The 21,783-nt window shown below is 34.4% G+C and overlaps 2 protein-coding genes and 1 non-coding gene across 4 annotated transcripts; 2 read left to right on the top strand and 1 right to left on the bottom strand.

The window, feature by feature from the left end:
* On the top strand, window positions 1-2,824 carry LOC133200567 (uncharacterized). The gene is made up of 3 exons (XM_061336347.1): window positions 1-98; window positions 2,237-2,302; window positions 2,546-2,824. Exons 1-3 carry the CDS (start codon window positions 3-5, stop codon window positions 2,822-2,824), a joined length of 441 nt encoding a protein of 146 aa, XP_061192331.1. The 5' UTR covers window positions 1-2.
* Window positions 2,825-3,397: 573 nt separating this feature from the next.
* LOC133200609 (GDP-L-fucose synthase-like) lies at window positions 3,398-11,357 on the top strand. Of its 2 annotated transcripts, none has more exons than XM_061336403.1 (9): window positions 3,398-3,416; window positions 6,406-6,553; window positions 6,936-7,050; window positions 7,422-7,550; window positions 7,979-8,052; window positions 8,387-8,520; window positions 8,859-8,990; window positions 9,447-9,626; window positions 11,032-11,357. In XM_061336403.1, the coding sequence occupies exons 2-9, from the start codon at window positions 6,417-6,419 to the stop codon at window positions 11,085-11,087; spliced, it is 957 nt and encodes a 318-aa protein (XP_061192387.1). In that variant the 5' UTR covers window positions 3,398-3,416; window positions 6,406-6,416; the 3' UTR covers window positions 11,088-11,357. The 2 variants fall into 2 exon arrangements, with proteins under 2 accessions (XP_061192387.1, XP_061192386.1); XM_061336402.1 differs by lacking the exon at window positions 3,398-3,416 and adding an exon at window positions 5,556-5,644.
* Trnak-cuu (transfer RNA lysine (anticodon CUU)) lies at window positions 5,295-5,367 on the bottom strand. Its single transcript has one exon. It is a non-coding gene; the product is annotated as a tRNA-Lys (tRNA).
* Window positions 11,358-21,783: the final 10,426 nt, after the last annotated feature.

Raw genomic sequence — 21,783 nt, forward strand, 5'->3', positions numbered from 1 at the left:
AAATGAATCAGGGAGTGATAGCCGAGCCAGGCTCCAAAGACGACAGCGAGCCAGAACAAGAACCTGCAGAATCCACTCCAGAAATTCAAATCCCCAGAGTAAGCCAATAAAAAAGATTTTCTTTTTTCAAAAGTTTAAACACTGTGATCGTATAGTTTTTATTGTAATTCCTGAATGCTCATAGAATAGACCAACATAATTGGTATTACAAGGAATGATTTACAAGATTAGTCCAAAATTGCCAAAATATTCAAGAAGAGCTGAGAGTAAGAACCAAGACATCCTCGCAAGCCAGGGGTCTTGAGTCAACACGTTGCCGTTGGACCCCTGGCATATTTCATTCAATATTTGTGGGCTGACTGCAGCGACGTCTTTTGGAAAAATTGCAAATCTTGATTGTTTTTCTTATCTCTCAACCAATCACATTAAGCCATTCTATGATAAACAACTTGTAACACGTGCATTTAGGTGTCAACTGAATCCTTATCTAACTATTTATGAAAGCCTTAATTTGATTGGTGCTTCTCAATGAGAGAAGCAAGCCCACCAATATTGAATGAAATATGCCAGGGGTCCAACGGCAACGTGTTGACTCAAGACCCCTGGCTTGCGAGGATGGAACCAAGAGTCAGCCAAAAAGCCCAAAAGCAATAAAAGTTCCAATTAAAAGATAGCTTAACAAAAGGCCGTGATTAAAAGCAAAGGGGAATAACTTCTCCTAATAGAATCTGGTAGAAATACCTTTGCTTATGACAACGTTGTATTCTGTTTGCTCTTAGATGCCCATGAGTACAAAAAAAGATTTTCAAAGAAATAATGCTTTTTAACTATACATTCAACACAGCCCTGCCCTAAAAATAGAACCTCTGATTCAGTTGCCATGAAATTCACAATTTTGGAAGAGGCATAATAGCTCATCATAAGTATGCATTTTGTTCATTTGCTTAATACCCATGAGAAGAAAAGAAAATTTTCAAAGAAAAAATGCATTTTCACTATAATAATAAATGGAGCCCCCCCCCCCTTTCAACGCCAGATTCCGGGGCCACAAAATTCACAATTTTGAAAGAGGTACCCTTGCTCGCCATAAAAATACAATTAGTTTGTCTGCTAAATACCCAGGGGCAGACAAGAAGATAGTTAAAAATTTATGGATTGTTCACTATCTGATCAATAGAGCCCTGCCCTAACACAGAACTCTAATAACCCAAGGGCCATGAAATTCACAATTTTGGGAGAAGTACCATTGCTCATCATAGTCATGCACTTAGTTTGTCTGCTAAATACCCAGAAGCAGGGCAGAAGATTTTCAAAGAATTAATGCACTTTCCCTACTTAATCAAAAAAGCCCCTAGTTAAAAACAAAACCTCTGACCCAGGTGCCATGAAATTCACAGGCACACTTGCTCATCATAAGTATGCACTTTGGTTGTTTCCTTAATACGCATGTAAAGAAAAAAGGATTTTCAAAGAAATAATGCATTTTAACTAAATAAACAATAGAGATCCCCTCTCGCCGTCCAACACCAGAACTCCTGATCCTCAGGTCACAAATTTCACAATTTGAATAACTGAGGTAACCTAAAAAGATGTAAAAAGTCCAAATTTTCCAAAAAAGATCCATTTTCAGGCAAACTGGATATTTTAATGCTTAGAGAGTAATCATGGTCCCGGATTATTATCTGTCTTATTACCATTGCCTTGCCACCTAAGTTTTGTCCGTAGGTCTATCCGTTGACCAATGAACCCCAACATGGCACTACCCTCCAATCAAGGTATACCTACGTTAGTATTATATGGGTTTAGTCCTCATCTCTGCACGATAAGAGTTCTAGCCCTAAGCTCTTTATTTTAATATATACTTCAAACTCCCCAATTTTAAAACTGCATGCATTTCCGCTCAAATTTTATTACAGTAACTTAGTTTCGATTGGTTTGATTGATTTATTTTGATCAATTCCTTTACAAATAAATTTACAAAATTATAATTCATTGTACCAACATCAAAATACAATTTGTTCTGACAAGATACAGCTGTAGTACAGGAAGTTGAAGTCCCTTTTCCAATTATAAAGTCACTGTAATTGGTACACCATTAATGTCCATCCTGGTTTAGTAAACTTTTATTTTATTTTACTGTCGCTAATAAGATCACTATAAATAACTAATATGAGTATCATATGAATATATTCCAAGTTTAAAATGTTCAAATAAATGTTCGTTCTAACCCCTATAGGTTAACATCAGCCATATTAGAAGAATACGCCATCCGCTCTTTTGCCATTGCGAAAACTGTAGCAATGTGAGTTGATTCCACCATTGATATGTAAACCGATTCTTTAATCTTCCCTCATAATGATTAACAAAAGTTTGACATATTAACTGCAATAATTTAGGCTGGATTGAGGATATCGGCCAGGATGGCTCAGTGGCTAGAGCACCTGACTAGTAATGCAGCGATCCAGGGTTCGATTTCTGGTCCAGCCATTTGTTTTTCTATGATTTTCAATGTTAACTCATTCCTCTTTTCCATACTACAAAACAGCGAAGAAGCAAAAGCCAGAGGGCGTTTAAGGAGGTCAGATTGACCCCACCATTTCTACGCGATTTAGCAACAGATTGGTCGGGATTTAATATCTCCGTGGGGTCAATCTACGGTGGGGAGAGGTTACCCCCTTCTCCCTCAAAATCAATATTAAAAAAGAAAGAGAATCGTGATGCTAATATTGTAAAGAATGTCAGTTTTTCGTTTAATTTGGAGGATACGTTCAGTAACAGAAGACGAGGATTTGGACAAGCCTCTTTCTCTTCTTTATTTAATTAAATCGCTTAATTAAATCACGTTGATTTATTGTTCTTAAGTTCTTTTTCATGAATTGAAATTCTGCTCGTAGCCAAGTATGGAATTATTTGTGTTTTTGTTTAATGTGTTTTAAACTCTTTCACAACTTTAAAATTTTCAATTATCAGTGAGTACATAACATGACTAATCGTTCGGTCTTCATTGGCATTGTTGTAAAGTTGTAAAGCTGTAATGTTGTAAAGTGTTGTAAATTATTGTAAATTATTGTAAAGTAGTAAAAGACAAATGTAAAGATGCTTGTCCACATCCTTGGTCTTCTGTTTATGTTCGTATCCTCCATTCCTGATCAAAATTTCTATTTCTTGTTAATTTCTAATCTATATTCAGCAGGGTTTGGTTAATTTTCTCCTTCAAAAGTCTTTAATATTGTACATATGGTATCGTTTCTTTCCTTTTTGGTGGGGAGGGGGGGGGGTTCTTGTGAACACATCAAAATTCTGCCGCCGCCTCTCCCCACCCCCCTTTTACGCCCAAGGAAGCTCCACGACAGAGCAAAGGCTGAGCGGGTGGAGAAGAGTCTAGATGTGTATTGCGGATAACTATTTGACGACAGGTAAATCATTTTCTTTCTTTTTAGTTACATAGACCGTCACGGTAGCTCAGTTGGTAGAGCGCTCGCTTCGATATCGGGAGCTAACTAGGTTGTGTGTTCGAATCGCGGCCCGACTGACCTAAGTCCATAAAAAAAGGTAACAACTGTTCATTCGCCAAGCGCTCTCCACTTTGGAGTGAAAGTTGTGGGTCTTTCGGGTGAGACTTTAAAAACCGAGACCCCGTGTCACGATAGGCGTTGGCACGATAAAGGACCGTCACTGCTCAATGGCCCTTAGTGCCGAGTAAATGTCAGAATTTGAAATCCTTCACCTGTATATGCTGCCGTCTCTATATGAGTGGAAAAATTCTCGAATGGAACGTAAAACAACATACAATCAATCAATCCGATTTCATAAAAAGATTCATGCGCAGATCCCAGGAATTTTTCCCATAGGGTGGGGTATCTACAACCACTCGCAAATAAATCCGAATCAAAATTTCCTTTTAACTTTACTTTAGTTTATAAATTTGATACCTCTGAAAATCCGGGGGTGGGGGGTCTGGAACCCCCCTCCACCGGCCCCTCCTCTAGATCCGAGTTGGGGCACATCCCTCTTGAAGATGTAAAAACTAATGATTTAAGACCAATTTGAGAACCGTTTGCTCTATAAGCGTTAAATTTAGTCAGTAAATGACCTCTGTTTTTTTTTTTTTTTTTTATGTCAAAGGTTATGTTTATGTCCTAAAGTAAAACGTCATTTGCTACAGCTTATATTTAATAATCTTATACATGATTTAACCATGATGCATGTACATTCATATATACGTTTGTGACCACCTCCGAGGACTCTTTGCATTAAGTTTTCTGCTAGCTGATCTAGTGATGCCCACCCTGTATCCTGACAATCCTTAATATATCTAAAACTTTATACAATGCTTAGCCACGACATTATAATAATTTCGAAGGAAGTGCACTTGTCAGCTTTCACTTCCATATCTATACTGTATAGATATACACGTAGTGCACCTGCAGAGTAGAAATTGCAAGGGACAAAGGGGCGACTTTGTGTCCCCTTTCTATTATAATATCATCAAGTGTCCCCTCCTTGAATTTATTGTTTTCTTTTTAGTGTGATTATTCATTTATATTTTTTGGAATCAATTAGAGTACAGTTATCGTGTCTTATTTGTCTTTTTTTCCCCTGAATGCATACATTTTACTCAAACCGGCCGCATAACAGCATCAACTTCAACACTCTGCGACAGTCCGCGTACAATCCAACAATACAATTTTACCTTCGTAAAACGACGAAAAACGTTTTTTCTTAAAAATTCCGAGAGTTTTCACTTTTATTTAATACACGTCCCGGCTTCGGTCTGTTCTGCATTACAACGTGATGATATGCTGGATTTATAAACATTTATATGATACCTCTGTGAATTTTTTCTATATAAAAATATGACGAATAAACATGCTATTTTTTCCAAACAGCTCCTACCGTGGAATAGTTTTTGTGCTATTTGCCCATGGTGAAATAGTCATTAAACTATTCACCGGCAGCATTCTGTTTCCCTCGCTTTTCATCTCGGAACTCTTCTGCTTTTATCCTGATTGTGACGTAACACAAGTAAAAACTGCTTCGGTATAATAAAACACCTATTTTCTGACTATTCGGACAATAGCAAGTTTATCGTCCCCCTCGACAGCAACTATTTCCCTCGGCTGCGCCTCGGGAAATAGTTGCTGTCTTGGGGAACGATAAAGTTGCTATTGTCCTCATAGCCAGTAAATAGGTGTATACTATTCGATAGTATGGTTTTCTTCTCTCCAATTGTATAGTTTACGATTTTGATTTAAAAATCAATCCGCGCTCTCCCGAACGATGGAAAAATATTTCGCCCAACGTGGGGCTCGAACCCACGACCCCGAGATTAAGAGTCTCGTGCTCTACCGACTGAGCTAGCCGGGCACATGTTTGAGAATGTAATTTAAGTTAAACAATAACTAATTTTACTGTTCATTCAAGTTAAAACAATTATATTGAATATTCGTCTTCATTAATACACTCTTAAACAACCAAATAAAAAGATTTTAGCTATAAAATAACAATGTAGTCCTTAAATCGTGTAAAAGTCCGGCACGTTACCTCAATGGTCTAAGGGACCCACGTGGCTTGGGTACACGAGTTTCAGAGCTAAGCCGGGTCATTATTGTTCCTGTTTATATTGCTCGTTAAAGAGTTAAAGGTAAGTCTAATCTATATTGATATGATAAAATATTTTATAACTTTTAGGTAGAAATTGACATGTTGTCATCGTTTTATAATCATTATTTTATCGGCGTTGTTGTGTTTGTAATTACCATATCAACAAAGTGCCACTCGGATGAGGTTGAACATCTACTCGTAATTTATAATAATTCAAAGCTATTCTTGGACTATTACTGAATATGAGTGTATCGCAGAAGTGTTTTTGGTTCTGTAAATTTTTCTGTAAACAGTAACAATGCAAATCGATTCAATTTTGCGAAAACTGGGAGGGGCGATATAATTCTATCAAGATAGGAAATAAAAAGACACACTAGATCTATATTTTTAAGTGATTGTGGAGATTTTTATCGTTTTCGCAGGATTTCCATGGTATTCCTTAATATTGTGTCATAGATGTTGCAACATTGATTTGCAAAATTCCAGGCATGAGTCATGCTTCACTGGTTTTTGTTCCAAGTTCTTCAACATGTTCAAAACTTAATAGTTGTATTTTCTCTTTGTGGCAGCTTCTGTGATAAAATTTGAAATAACATCACTGCATTGCAAATAAGTTAGTAAAACTATTTCTCTAATTGTTTTCAAAAAATAAACTAAGGATCAAACATTAGATTGATGGTCATTGCAAAATATGTAGATTAAGTTTACTTAACTAGAGTTATTTCTCTTGGCACATAGAATCAAGCAACAGTACCAAGTTAATATTGAATGCTAAAAAATACCTTTTGTACCTCTCTGCAGTATAATTGACTATGGGGGATAAGTGCGTCATTTTGGTGACTGGTGGAACTGGTTTGGTAGGCCAGGCGATCAAAACCATCGCTGAGGGCGAGGAAAAAAGGCCTAACGAAGAGTGGTACTTCGCCAGCTCAAAGGATGGGGATCTCTCGTATGTAGACTAAATGATTTCAAAAGAAAACTAAAATGCAGTGGAATAAACTGAAAAGAAATTTGCAAGAAATAAAATAAACTTATTTTTATATCAAAAGATATGTACATTAGAAACTGCAAAGTTCATAGCAATGTATGTGGATGCCATGTAGCCGTAGCACATACATGAATGTACACTTTATAAGAACAGATTTGTTATGTGTACTTCCAGGCATCATCATGAAGAGCTATTTATTCAATAATTAATGTCAAATTGTTTAAAATATGTCAGCATTTAACAGTATTGTTAAAAATTCACAGTGTTAGCATTTTTTTTGTGTGTGGTGATTGGATTCAACTTTGAATTTGTTTTGTTACCTTGACCAATTTCAAATCTTCAGAGATCGTGCTGCTACAGAGAAGCTGTTTGAGAGAGTAAAGCCAACACATGTAATTCATTTGGCTGCCATGGTTGGAGGGTTGTTCCGTAATCTCAAGTATAATCTGGACTTCTATGTAAGTGTTACTTATTAATTTTCCCAAAAAGAAATTCCTATAATCCTTCCATGTGTATTGTTTGATGCATCCTAAGAAAAAATGCATAAAAATTATCTTCCCAAATATATATGAACATTGATAAATACAGATCATTATTGTTTTTAAAAAAAATTGGGGGGGGGGGTTCATTATAATTGCATATATTGTTTCAATACAATTTCTTATGTTAGGTGTTCATATTTACAGTAAATCAGTAATTGAAATTATTACAATTAATTCTTAATTTCTCTTTAATATATAGAATCTTCAAATTACAAAATAAAATCTAATTACAGGTAATTTTCAAAAATTGCAATAGAAGGTCATTTTTCTGAATTTTCTTTTTCTAGAGGATTAACACCTTAATTAATGACAATGTCCTGAACACGAGCTTCAAAACCGGTGTCAAGAAAGTAGTTTCCTGCCTGTCTACTTGTATATTTCCTGACAAAACCACGTATCCTATAGATGAAACAATGGTACGTACATCATTAAACCTCGGTGGGACAGGACAGGACCTGAATTGAAGACAATCATTGAATTAATCAATCTTTAAAAAACAAAAAAAAATCATCACTACATATTTGTAAAAGAACAATCTGTAGAATAAAAAAAAAAACAAAACAAAACCCAGAACTGCAGTTAAAGTTAATACATGTAATTAAATACAAGAGATAATGAATATTCTGCAAATATTTTTGTCACAATTCTCTTATGATGGAATTCTGTGAATTCCTGTCGTCTTTTTTGCAGCAAATTCATACACTGTTGATAGTCCTGTATTAGGTTACACTTGATATGTATCAGACGCTAGGGTATGAATAGAGCTGTGTATGCAGCAGTGATGACAGTCTCTACTGGGTGACAGACCCGTCGTAAAATTCCAACATTTCCATTTTTATTACAGGTCCATAATGGTCCTCCCCATGATTCTAACTTTGGATATTCTTACTCCAAGAGAATGATAGATGTCCAAAATAGGTTTGTAAAAATCTTAATTCTAATATCAATAATTATGTTTTAATTTTCATTATTGTTCAAGTATTTAAGCAATTTCTTCACTGCTTCCTTCAATTAACTATTTAACTCCAAAAGTTAATTGTGTATATAAGCAATTGTTGAGTTGTGAAGGAAATGCCCATTACCTACAGCAAAGTTTTGTTAGTCCTTGATGAGTAATAGATATTCCAATCATCATCAATTTATAAAACATGTAAATATTGCTAACTGTGGAAAAAGGATTAAACTTCTAAATAAAAACAGCTTACTTTTTACTTACAATATATTCAATATTATGTTCAATAAATGTTTACAGAGCCTACAACAAGCAACATGGCTGTCAATTTACTTCGGTTGTACCTACAAATGTTTTCGGAGCGCATGACAACTTTAATCTGGAGGACGGGCACGTGCTGCCTGGACTCATCAATAAGATCTACTGTGCTAAAAGTAAATATTCCCAAGGGGAAAACGGGTGTCAAACTTTTCCAAATGTTACCCATTAAACAAGCAAAAAGTCAATATCCTACAGTAAAACACGCTTATACGAAGTGCCAGGGACAGACAATTTTGCTTCGTTATAAACGTTATAAATGTAAATCATTATATCCGTTAAGTTTACAATATATTTTAAAGCTACGGGGAATGAAAATTACTTTGCTATATGTGTCACTTTCATTATTAGTATGTTCGCTATAAGCATGTTTTACTCTAAAATCTAAGTGCAGGATTCTTTTCAGTGTTAGGTACAGAAAGAATGTAATAACCCTCCTATTACTGGTTTGTAGGGGACAACACTCCATTCACGGTCTGGGGGACAGGATCTCCCCGTCGACAGTTTATCTACTCCCTTGACCTTGCCCGTTTGATGATCTGGGTGTTGAGGGAATACCCCGAAATCGATCCAATCATCCTCTCTGGTAAGAATGACCTTCATCTTGAAATGATAAGCTGAAAGTAACAATTTGGAATTGAGAAAAAATTCATTGTGTTTTTCCTTTCAAAATAAAAACTTGTATAAGAAGAATCTTTTTTCTGGAACCATCAACTTCCTGTCTGATAGTGCCAGCTAGGCTTATGCCTAGGGATTATTTTTTGGACTAATAAATATTTATAATAATTATGATATAATTGAATTTTCTGTATGTCAAAAATGAAGATCTTGAACACCATAGATTTGTCAAAGTGAGTTGGAAAGCCAATCCACTTTTTCTTTTTATATGTATTTTAACTTTTGATCTGTTGACTCCTCTGATATATGTAAAAAAAAAAAATGTATCTGAGCTAGCCTCATCAAGTTCAAGACTGTGTCTTATCAATGTAGTGCTGAGGTCTGTTGGGTTGACATTCAGTGAAATTCTTGCCATGTTTTGTAGTGGGAGAGGAGGACGAGGTCAGTATTAAGGAAGCGGCCGAGGCGGTTATCGAGGCCATGGAGTTCAAGGGAGAGGTCAAGTATGACACCACCAAGTCTGATGGTCAGTTCAAAAAGACTGCCAGTAATGCCAAACTACGAAAGTACCGACCAGACTTCAAATTCACACCATTCAAACAAGGTAAGCAAGAACTACACAATTTATGTGATGTATGTTTACACGATATACTTTGTCTAGATTATATAACTTGTCTACATGATATACATGTACTATGTCTACATGATATACTGATATATAATAATATGTCTACATGATATACAGTAAAATTTGGTTATAGGGAAGTTTTGGGGACCTGTGAATTTACCTCACTATATCCCCAATTCATTAAGTCCATATAACGAATTCTTTAAAGGATACATAGTGAATTCAAAACATCGATATTTCATTCAAGAATGACTACCACATGTATTTAGGGGAGTGTAAAATACAAAATTTATCTGGGTTCAAAAGTTTTTGGAAATTTGAGTTTCAAATAAAAATACTTACAAAATTAATGTCTGTTCAATATTTTAGAAATTTTGATCTTTGAAAATTCGCTATAAAAGATATAAATTTTGTTATTTTCAACTTCTAGGGGACACAAAATCAGTTTGTTATAACCGTAAATTCACTGTATCCTAGTTTGTTATATCCATAAAATTTTACAAGGAATTGTTAAGGATTTCATCGGGGATTGGAAAAAACTTTGCTATATCCTTAATTAGTCCCCTACCGGTGAAACTGGAGGGGACTATAGGTTTCCTCTGAGTCTGTCCGTCCATCCGTCTGTCCGTCCGTCTGTCTGTCTGTCTGTCTGTCTGTCTGTCCCTCTGTCTGTCTGTCCCACTTGGTTTTCCGCACTTTTTTCCTAAACGCTTGCAAATATTGAGCTGATTTTTGGTATGTGAGTGTATCTTGATGAGTTACAGATCAAGTTTGCATTTCGTTCCGCTTCATTGATTTTTGACGGAATTACGGTCTTTTCAATTTTTACGGGTTTTCCGCAATTTTCTTCTAAACGCTTTCAGATATTGAGCTGATTTTTGGTATGTGGCTTTACCTTGATTGGTTATAGATCAAGTTTGCATTTCGTCCCGCTTCATTAATTTTTGACGGAATTATGGCATTTTCAATTCTTAACAGGAACCAGATTACACTTGCCAGTAGGGGACTAGTATTGCTAATGCAATACTCTCAGAATGCTTGTTTCACTACATCTGTGTTCATACTAAACGAGTTTTACTGTATTAGGTCTTTGACCATTTAGTACTTTTGTAGTGTATTCAATTTTCTAGGTTTTCAGTTTCTTCATTTCATTTGGTGGTGATAGAGATAAACAAACAAATTTTAAGCTATTTTTCAGTATCATTACAAAAATTGAAGATCTCCTAATCAGTGTATAAGTACAGAAGTTACCTTGTATTGAGTATGCACCATAGACCAGATGCTCTAAATTCACTGTATCATAGGCCGATTGAAATTCTCTTTCTCAATTAAATTTTTCTGTAAATACATGTTTCATTAATATTCTATGTGCTATTTTTAGCTGTGAAAGAATCATGTGACTGGTTTGCAGCCAATTATGAAACAGCGAGAAAGTGAGAGAATCTCCTGCATCTGTATCGTCAGTTCCGAGGTTGAAAATCAACGACTCGAGATGAACAAACATACTATTTATTGGGCCTAACATTTGGAGAGCACAAGAGGGCATATAATCATTGGTTTACTTATGTGTACTGTATCTAGTGTGGCTGTTTCTCTGTTTCTCATGTATACATTGTCATATGCTGTGAGATTAATTTCTGTGAGATGATCTTATATGAGAAGTTCATTCTGGGGGAGAATTATTGATCACATGAGAATATTTTTTTTTTTAAAGGAAGTGCTAAAAATGAACTCTTTGTCTCTGGTATTAATTTAAAAAAAAAAAATAATAATAATTTATTTGATAGGTGGCCTATTCAAACATTTTTGTAATGAGGGATTTTTTTTTGTCATGCATAATATGTTGGTAATCTATTCCATTATTCATTAAGTATATACTTTTTAGTGTGTATGAACCATTGTATATATTGTGTTCATCTAATTTTGCTCACCATTCCATTTACTTGTGTACTATTATTTTTTTTTAGTCTTATTGAAAAGTTAATTATTTTTCCTTTTACAATTGTACATTGTATATCTATTAATCTTGAAATCCAACATCATCTGTGAGCTTACTTTCTCATTTTAATAAATGTGGAATTGAACACTATATACATGTATGTCAGTTATTTTTATTCAGGAGGGGATTCTGTTATTAGGTCACCTGAATCACTCAGGTGACCTATTGCTATCTGTTTTCGTCCGTCGGCGTGCGGGTGTGCGTCGTGCATAAACTTTTCACATTTTCGACTTCTTCTCAAGAACCACTGGGCCAATTTCCACCAAACTTGCCACAAACTATCCTTGGGTAAAGATGATTCAAGTTTGTTCAAATGAAGGGCCACGCCTTCTTCCAAGGGGAGATAATTAAGAATTAGTGAAAAATTAATGGTATCTTTTAAAATCTTCTTCTCAAGAACCACTGGACCAGGTAAGATGAAACTTATATGGAAACATCCTCAGGTTGTGTAGACTCAAGTTTGTTAAAATCATGACCCCCAGGGGTAGGGTGGGGCCACAATGGACGCTCAAATTTTTACATAGAGATATATAGGAAAAATCTTTAAAAATCTTCTTCTCAGGAACAGCTAAGCCCTGATTGGTCATATTTATATGGAAGCATCCTCAGGTAGTGTAGATTCAAGTTTGTTCAAATTATGACCCCCGGGGGTAGGGCAGGGCCACAATGGATGATAAAAGTTTACATAGAAATATATAGGAAAAATCTTCTTCTCAAGAACAGCAAAGTTGTGATGAGTCATATATATATGGAAGCATCCTCAGGTAGTGTAGATTCAAGTTTGTTCAAATCATGACCCCCGGGGGTAGGGCAGGGCCACAATGGATGATCAAAGTTTACATAGAAATATATAGGAAAAATCTTTAAAAATCTTCTTCTCAAGAACAGCAAAGTTGTGATGAGTCATATTTATATGGAAGCATCCTCAGGTAGTGTAGATTCAAGTTTGTTCAAATTATGACCCCCGGGGGTAGGGTGGGGCCACAATGGATGATCAAAGTTTACATAGAAATATATAGGAAAAATCTTTAAAAATCTTTTTCTCAAGAACAGCAAAGTTGTGATGAGTCATATTTATATGGAAGCATCATCAGGTAGTGTAGACTCAAATTTGTTCAAATCATGACCCCCAGGGGTAGGGCAGGGCCACAGTGGATGATCAAAGTTTACAAAGAAATATATAGGAAAAATCTTTAAAAAATCTTCTTCTCAGGAACAGCAAAGCCTTGATTGGTTATATTTACATGGAAACATCAGGTAGTATAGATTCAAGTTTGTTCAAATCATGACTCTGGACTCTAGGGATTGGGTGGGGCCACAATGGACGATCAAAGATTTACAAAAGCTCCTTCTTTCAGTTTATTTTATACTCTATGGATCTTCTATGGATTGTTGTTTTATACTCAGGTGACCGTTAAGGCCCTTGGGCCTCTTGTATTTAGGTGAAATATGTAGAAAGCCCCCCCCCCCCCCCCCACAAAGATATTGCATCTAGCCTCATATATGCTGCTCTCGAATAAGAACCGACATTCTGGGGCCTGTTTTACAAAAGAACTTACGACTAAGACCGAAAACTTTAGAAAATTGTAAAATTTTGCAAAATTCTGTTTAAATTGGTGGGGTAAAAATATCTCTCTACATTCTTTTAAAAAGATAAAAATCATTTTCAATTTAATTTAAATTAGAAAGTTATCATCAGAATTAAATTTGGGTCTTAGTCGTAAGTTCTTATGTAAAACGGGCCCCTGGTCGTTAGCGGGATCACATTACAGCACAGCAGGGACACTGATTAATTGACAAGTGATGAATAGCTATGGAGAGATCTGTCAAAAGTTGTTGAACACGGGAAAAAAAATCTGATTGATTAAAGAAATTGTCCGTAAAACTAAAAAAAACATATGAAAGATTTCCTGAAAAGCTTGTCTGATTAGCAAATAACTTCCTATGCTAATAATCAGATTTTCTCAACAAAATCTGAAACCGAGATTTGAATTTTCCTAGACATTTCTTTTTGAAGCGTAGATATAACCGATGCCCCCAAAACTTATACCGAAACAGCAGATGGCGATCTGAACATAAATGCATAAAAACCCAGCTCATTAATAAAGTAAAGACAAAAAACAAACTTGCTATATGATGGAAATGTGTAAATATATTAACAATTTTACAAAAAAAACCTAACGCTCCGCTTCTATATTGTTGCGGGGGGGGGGGGGGGGGTGTTGCTTTTGTGGTATGAAGAGACCATCGAATTTATGTCTTCCTGAAATGTAAAAAAACAACTACAACAAAAACACAAAATCAATCCTATCGAACCAATTTTTTTTTCCTCGAACCACGAAAAACTGATCCCAAGAAAATAAATGATTTTACAGGTTTGCATGTTATTTAAAAATGTACGTATAGAGACGAAGTTTGAAGACAGTTCATCTCTGCTGTTTTACTGGACATGAAGTAAGAAATGGAAAATGAACGATCAATGAATGGATAATGCCATAGTAATGATGTTAAGATAAGTTTATGTAAAGACCCCTTGCTCTGATCTCCACTGGGCACTTTCACCTTAATCTGTTAATCCTCGTGTTATTTACGATAGTATGGAAAGTACAGTGAAGGTGGTAAATCTTTCATATTTGATTATAATGAATCGGCTACTTTTCTTGTTCCAAGTATTAGGCTCTCAAACTAGAAAATGTATCTTAGGTGTTAAGTTCTGAGGTTATCTTTAAGTCATTTTCAACAAAAGCTGTCCGCCATACATAATGTTCAATTATAATAAATAATAATTAATTAATATAATAAATTAATAATTAAAACTAACACCATGCATTGATTACTGAACCCAGGGATCTATATACTAACTTAGTATATAAGTCCCTGCTAAACCTGACCACGATTACACTGCAATCGGGAAATTATCATAATAATTAAATTACATGTATTTTATTTTTACACAACAATTTATCAGGTAGTTTTTCTCAATGTCGCATAATCTCTGGACAGAAAGGGGCGTCTGTGACAGTAATAGCAATTTTGGGGGGGGGGGGGCACTTAGGCATGTAACCTGCCACTTTCTAGGCATATATTTCAAAGCATTTTTCGCTTAATTGTTGATTATATATATACACGTTTGTCATCATGTTCATAACCCTTTCAAATTGTTAACAGTGGTTAAGCTAGCTCCTAAGTCCACAAGGTGAAGTTACTGAAGTTCTTGTATTTTATACTGAAAATCGTTCGCTCTCAACATGCTTGGTAAATCAAAATTTTATGATAGCAATATCAGAATTGGTACAAAAAAAAATTTAAAGACTAAATTAGAATAATTAAACTAAACAAAGATCGAGTAACTGTCAAGTTTATAAATTTCACAAACCTTACCTAAGTTCTGCAATGTTTGTTGTCTTTCGTGGATTCTCAGCCTTGCAGTATAACATACGTTTCTGTTGGTGTGTGATGTCGGCCTGCTTTTGAGGGCTGCCCTAGCTGGACGCTGGACCGCTGTGTATACACATTGGATCTTAGACGCACCTGCTGTGTAAACCATGGGGAAACGAAAAGACTTGGAGACGCTCTTGTGTAACAATATAATATACAAAAATTTCTCCCCCAAATTACTATGCTCGGACAGCAATCTTTTTTTTTCCATGTATGAAAACATAAGCTTAGCCGTAGTCCACAAAATAAATTATTTTTCAATGCAGTGACCATGGTGACTAATGATACCGAAATTTTTATAGATTACTGCCATAAATGATACAGAAATTTTTGCAGATTACTGCCATAAATTGGGAGGAGGGGAGAGGGGCGTCTTCTTTTTTCTAAACATATGGTAATGTACTAAATGTAAATTATGAACAAAAAAAAAAAATTGGTTTTTGAAAAAAAAAGTTGAAAGTTGGAAACCCCGAAAAAGGATTTTGAAGTTGGGACCCCCCTATTCTTTTTGCTAGTCAAAGATTTTTCAGGAAAGATGTCAAATATTTTTTTTTCTGGCTGCCCCCTCTCCTCAAAAACGATGCTAGCTAGGTGCCTGATAGATAATATTAAAGCCAATAGCAGCCTCATTATAAACTGCTGATAAACCAGTAATCGTTAATTTTTATTTCAGTCAAAATGAAAACTTTAAACAGAATAGGGGAGGGGTGCCACATTTCCTCCCAATTTAAGAGGAAAATATTTAAAAATAAGGTATTACAAGTTAAATGATGTATTTGGTACTAAATCATAAAATGACCAATTGTATCCAGATAAAATTGTAATATGACTTTAACTGTTTAATAAACCAGTTACCATGGTTACTTGTACTAAACTGACTACACTTCTTAATTATATATTTCATGCAAAACATTTAATTTGACCAGACAAACAAGTTCTTTGCATGGTTAACAAAATGAAGAATTGTTTTTATGCAGTCAAATGGAAATTTTACATAATTACACGACTTGTACACTGTGTATGTGTGTACTTTTTATTTATAAAGTTGCTCGACGTATATATATGCGCTGACTACTTATATCATTGTCTGTTCCTTACATCATCTTGAGCTGTCCGCTCCCAGATCTTTTTTTACACTTTTAACAATGTTTATTAGTCGAACACTTGTCCATCAATAGGATTTACGCATTTTCTCACCAACATTGCCCCCAGCCAGCTGGGGGGGGGGGGGGGAGGGGGGGTCTACTAGCGGTTACATGTATATGAAGACAATGATCATTTTCACATTAAAAATTTGCGGTGTATAGTCGACCATTTCGTAATTAGTTTGTCATTGACTTGGAGAGATTAAAAAAAAAAAATCTTTTATTTCTCTGATGTTTGATCCTTCTTATATGCACTTCTAAATGCACTACTCAGTCAGTATAGGCTAGGACGATGGGGAAAAATAATAATTGTACAGTCATATAAATTCTACTGGAAAAAAAAATTCAAACACTAACGTATATAATTATTCGACTCGGTCATTCTTTTGTTTAAACAAGAGGCCCAGGGGCCACATCGCTCACCTGAGCACTATGACTAGGAAAAAGCAGAAATCACTTCAATCTTGAAAGGTTGAAAAGTTTAAATATAAAAGTGGTTGGGGGGGGGGGGGTGTCATGAATTGAACAAATTTGAATCTACATTATCTGAGGATGCTTCCATTTAAATATGATCAATCATGGCTTTGCTGTTCTTGAGTAGAAGATTTTTAAAGATTTAACCTATGTATTCCTATGTAAAACTTTGATCACCAATTGTGGCCCCACCCGACCCCCAGGGGTCATGTTTGAACAAACTTGAATGTACACTATCTAAGAATGCTTCCATATAAATATGACCAATCATGGCTTTGCTATTCTTAACAAATAGTTTTTTTTAAAGATTTTTACTATGTGTTCCAATGTAAAACTTTGATTGCCCATTGTGGCCCCACCCGACCTCCGGGGGTCATGATTCGAACAAATTTGTATGTACACTATACGAGGATGCTACCATATAAATATGACCAATCATGACTTTGCTATTCTTAACAAATTGTTTTTTTTTTTAGAATTTTTACTATGTGTTCCTATATAAAACTTTGATTGCCCATTGTGGCCCCACCCGACCCCCGGGGGTCATGATTTGAACAAATTTGAATGTACACTATCTGAGGATGCTACCATATAAATATGACCAATCATGGCTTTGCTGTTCTTGAGAAGAAGATTTTTACTATGTGTTCCTATGTAAAACTTTGATCGCCCATTGTGGCCCCACCCGACCCCCGGGGGTCATGAGTTGAATAAATTTGAATGTACACTATCTGAGGATACTTCCATGTAAATATGACCAATCATGGCTTTGCTGTTCTTGAGAAGAAGATTTTTAAAGATTTTTCCTATATATTCCTATGTAAAACTTTGATCGCCCATTGTGGTCCCACCCGACCCCCGGGGGTCATGAGTTGAACAAACTTGAATCTACACTACCTGAGGATGCTAACATATAAATATGACCAATCATGGCTTTGCTGTTCTTGAGAAGAAGATTTTTACTATGTGTTCCTATGTAAAACTTTGATCGCCCATTGTGTCCCCACCCGACCCCCGGGGGTCATGAGTTGAACAAACTTGAATCTACACTACCTGAGGATGCTAATTAACATATAAATATGACCAATCATGGCTTTGTTGTTCTTGAGAAGAAGATTTTTAAAGATTTTTCATATATATTCCTATGCAAAACTTTGATCGCCCATTGTGGCCCCACCCGACCCCCGGGGGTCATGATTTGAACAAACTTGAATCTACACTATCTGAGGATGCTACCATATAAATATGACCAATTATGGTTTTGCTGTTCTTGAGAAGAAGATTTTTAAAGATTTTTCCTGTATATTTCCTATGTAAAACTTTGATGGCCCATTGCGGCCCCACCCGACCCCCGGGGGTCATGATTTAAACAAACTTGAATCTACACTACCTGAGGATGCTTCCAAGTAAATATGACCAATTATGGCTTTGCTGTTCTTGAGAAGAAGATTTTTAAAGATTTTTCCTATATATTCCTATGTAAAACTTTGATCGCCCATTGTGGCCCCACCCTACCCCCGGGGGTCTTGATTTGAACAAACTTGAATCTACACTACCTGAGGATGCTTCCAAGTAAATATGACCAATCATGGCTTTGCTGTTCTTGAGAAGAAGATTTTTGAAGACTTTTCCTATATATTCCTATATAAAACTTTGATCGCCCATTGTGGCCCCACCCGACCCCCGGGGGTCATGATTTGAACAAACTTGAATCTACACTATCTGAGGATGCTACCATATAAATATGACCAATTATGGTTTTGCTGTTCTTGAGAAGAAGATTTTTAAAGATTTTTCCTGTATATTTCCTATGTAAAACTTTGATGGCCCATTGCGGCCCCACCCTATCCCCGGGGGTCATGATTTGAACAAACTTGAATCTACACTACCTGGGGATGCTTCCACATAAGTTTCATGTTTTCAAGCACAGTGGTTCTTGAGAAGAAGATTTTTTAATGATGCCATTAATTTTTCACGAATTCTTAATTATCTCCCCTTGGAAGAAGGCGTGGTCCTTCATTTGAACAAACTTGAATCCCCTTTACCCAGGGATACTTTGTGGCAAGTTTGGTTGAAATTGGCCCAGTGGTTCTTGAGAAGAAGTCGAAAATGTGAAAAGTTTACAGACGGACAGACAGACGGACTACAGACAAAATGTGATCAGAAAAGCTCACTTGAGCCTTCGGCTCAGGTGAGCTAAAAAGCTATTAATTTTGAATTTTTTTTAAACAGAATTAAGTGCTTAATTCTCATTACAATTTAACTAACAGCCAACTCCCAAAGTTTTCTGAATAGTTCCAATATTCAACATATTAAACAAACTGAATTAATTTGCCTCCGTTCTAAAAATGAAATAAATTAAAATATTTGTAGGTATTTCTTTTTTTATTACTTTAGTCTAACAGTGCAATGTAACAACACATTGAAGAATTAAACAATTTTCCAAGTACATTTTACATACAATGTAAAAATCGATGTCTTGTGTACATGTTGTATTCCGCATGTACAAAGTATTTACATGTTCTTTCATTCAACATGTATTAAAAAAAATCTAGCTCTGTCTAAACACTGAATGTACACATATTTTCTTTACAAGAAAAAAAAATTAAAAAGACTGTAACATTTGACGTAATATGTGAACCTTCAAAGCAAAATGTGTTTTTCATCAACCAATTGAAACACGAATTCACAAAATGTAAACATAAATATGAAATCAATTCTTAATAAATTCTTGATATACTTTAAGATGCTGAAAATAAAGAGATCTATTTGAAACCTGATTGACTATAGACTAAATCATATGCCGTTTTTGCACTTAATTTCTTAATTTCCTATACCTGAATTATGAATGAAAATATAATAATATACAAAGCAAATACCAATTATAGTTAGAGTTACCCCCCTTTAGCAATAGAAAGCTTAGTACACGTATATATGAAATCAATTCTTGGACTAGATTCTACCTTTGCAAAAGCATAAAAGGAAACATTTTTCCTGGTCTGAGTATTAGAAATGCATATCACACTCAAGCTATCTGAATTCCCGGCACAAGAAACTTGTTGGTATATTTAATAAAATTATTATTACATATCATTTAATTTTAGTTCCATTAAAATTCAAATTTAAGAAATTACGATTCTATAAACTGAAATCAAGTGAAAGAAAATTCAGCATATACATTTCCCTAAAGTGTTTAGTATAATGTATATTACTTGTACTAATTTAAAATAAATATATATACATGTATACTAGTATATTGGGATAAATTAAATAAATACATGCATGTATGTTTGTATACATGTAACTACCTATTAAATTGTCACTTTCCATTAGGAAAAAGTTGTGATGTCATGTTACTATATATATCTCTTTCATTTGATAACAAAAATTATATCAAGTATAAAATTATTTTTCTACCCTTTTAAATACAAATTAACTAGAGTTAAAATTGGCCTAGTTTAAAATATCTATCTAACTTGGCACATCCACAACTCAAACAAGATGAAACATGGTCTAATAGATAAACTTTTAGAAAAATTTTCCCCCTTGTCTGACATACAACTTTCATTTGATTTAAAAATCTATAAAATCTAACATCTGTAATTGTTGTAAAATGTTTTTCCCGACACTGTAACTTGGATTCAATAATACTTTTTGTCAAAATAATAAAAGTTTTCAGTGATTCATCAACATCCCAAGACACTGGTTTTAATCCATTTTCATTTGAAGCAGATTAAACAATGTGGCTTAATTAGAATGAAGGTATTTGACAGCTGACTGTGTCTTTTAACAAATCAAAAATAAATTTGAGTTAATATATTCTACAATTTCTGTAGAAATTGTAAAGTATATACTGTATACCTTTACAAGACTGAATATAGAATTTTACAAAAGAGATGCTGAAACTATAGTACAGTCAAACCTCATTATCTCAAACTTGACAGAACTGAGATTAAACTTTGAGATATCTGAGGATTTGAGATAACAAGCTTAAAAAACATAAAGAGCAAGTTGTTGGGACTGCCAAATCACTTTGACATATCCCTGGTATTCGAGATATCGGTGTTCGAGATAATGAAGTTCAACTGTATATTACACGACTAGATGATTTACAATGTATTTCAATTACAATTAAATAAAAAATTTCTCATTTAAACAATATGGCATTTTGATATACATGTATTTGGGTCTTCAATAAATAAATGCATTAAAATGCAGTACAGATAATATGACACATCAGCAAAAAAATTTTGCACAGAATTAAGTTGATCATGCTTTCTGTTAAGTACATACATGTGAACAGGATTTGTGTCTAACAATTACTTTTCTATTTTAAATTAAATCTTTCAAATTGTGCTGAAAATTTCAAATACTTGGATCATAATTTAGCTGATTACAAATATTGTAAAATGTTTCATAATATGTATGCAAATAAACTTTAATTTTTAATTTTCACAGTTTCTAAAAAAAAAAAAAAACAAACACACACAAAAAAAACCACATGTTACATTTCTAATGGTTCAAATATATTAAACTATTTGTTCTCTACAGGAATTGGTGCCCTTTGTTATGTTTGATTATCTTGTACATGGCATACATTTCATTGTATTCATTTCAAGAAAGAGTTGGCACTGTGAAATATAAAATGCCATAAAGCACAAAATATTTTAATTTGATTTAAAAAAAAAAAAAAAAATTAAAAAAACAAAAAAACAATAGAACTTCATTTTAATAGCATTGTTATACATGTAACTGCATGAATTGCGTGAATAACTAACAAAGTTTATTAAAAAGTGGCAATGTGTCAATCTATAGAAAACTAAAATATATATTAGGTGACTTTGTATAACAACACATGTATACATTTACACATTATATGGAATGTGTGGGAAAAAAATAACTTTTTGCATTAAAAAAGAGTTAAAAAGAAAGAAAAAGAATTAATTCATGTACATTTGATTAAACTATTAAATGAGAAAAATAAAATGTATAAAAATCATTTTTTTTTAGGACGGAAAGTAAAATTGGCTGGAATGTATCTATCAATAACAAATATTTGTGAAAAAAAAGTTTCTAA

Source organism: Saccostrea echinata, unplaced genomic scaffold, assembly GCF_033153115.1.
Source record: "Saccostrea echinata isolate AGI-Se365-2 ecotype Australia unplaced genomic scaffold, CSIRO_AGI_Sech_v1 ptg000040l, whole genome shotgun sequence".
In the NCBI taxonomy this organism is placed as follows: domain Eukaryota; kingdom Metazoa; phylum Mollusca; class Bivalvia; order Ostreida; family Ostreidae; genus Saccostrea; species Saccostrea echinata.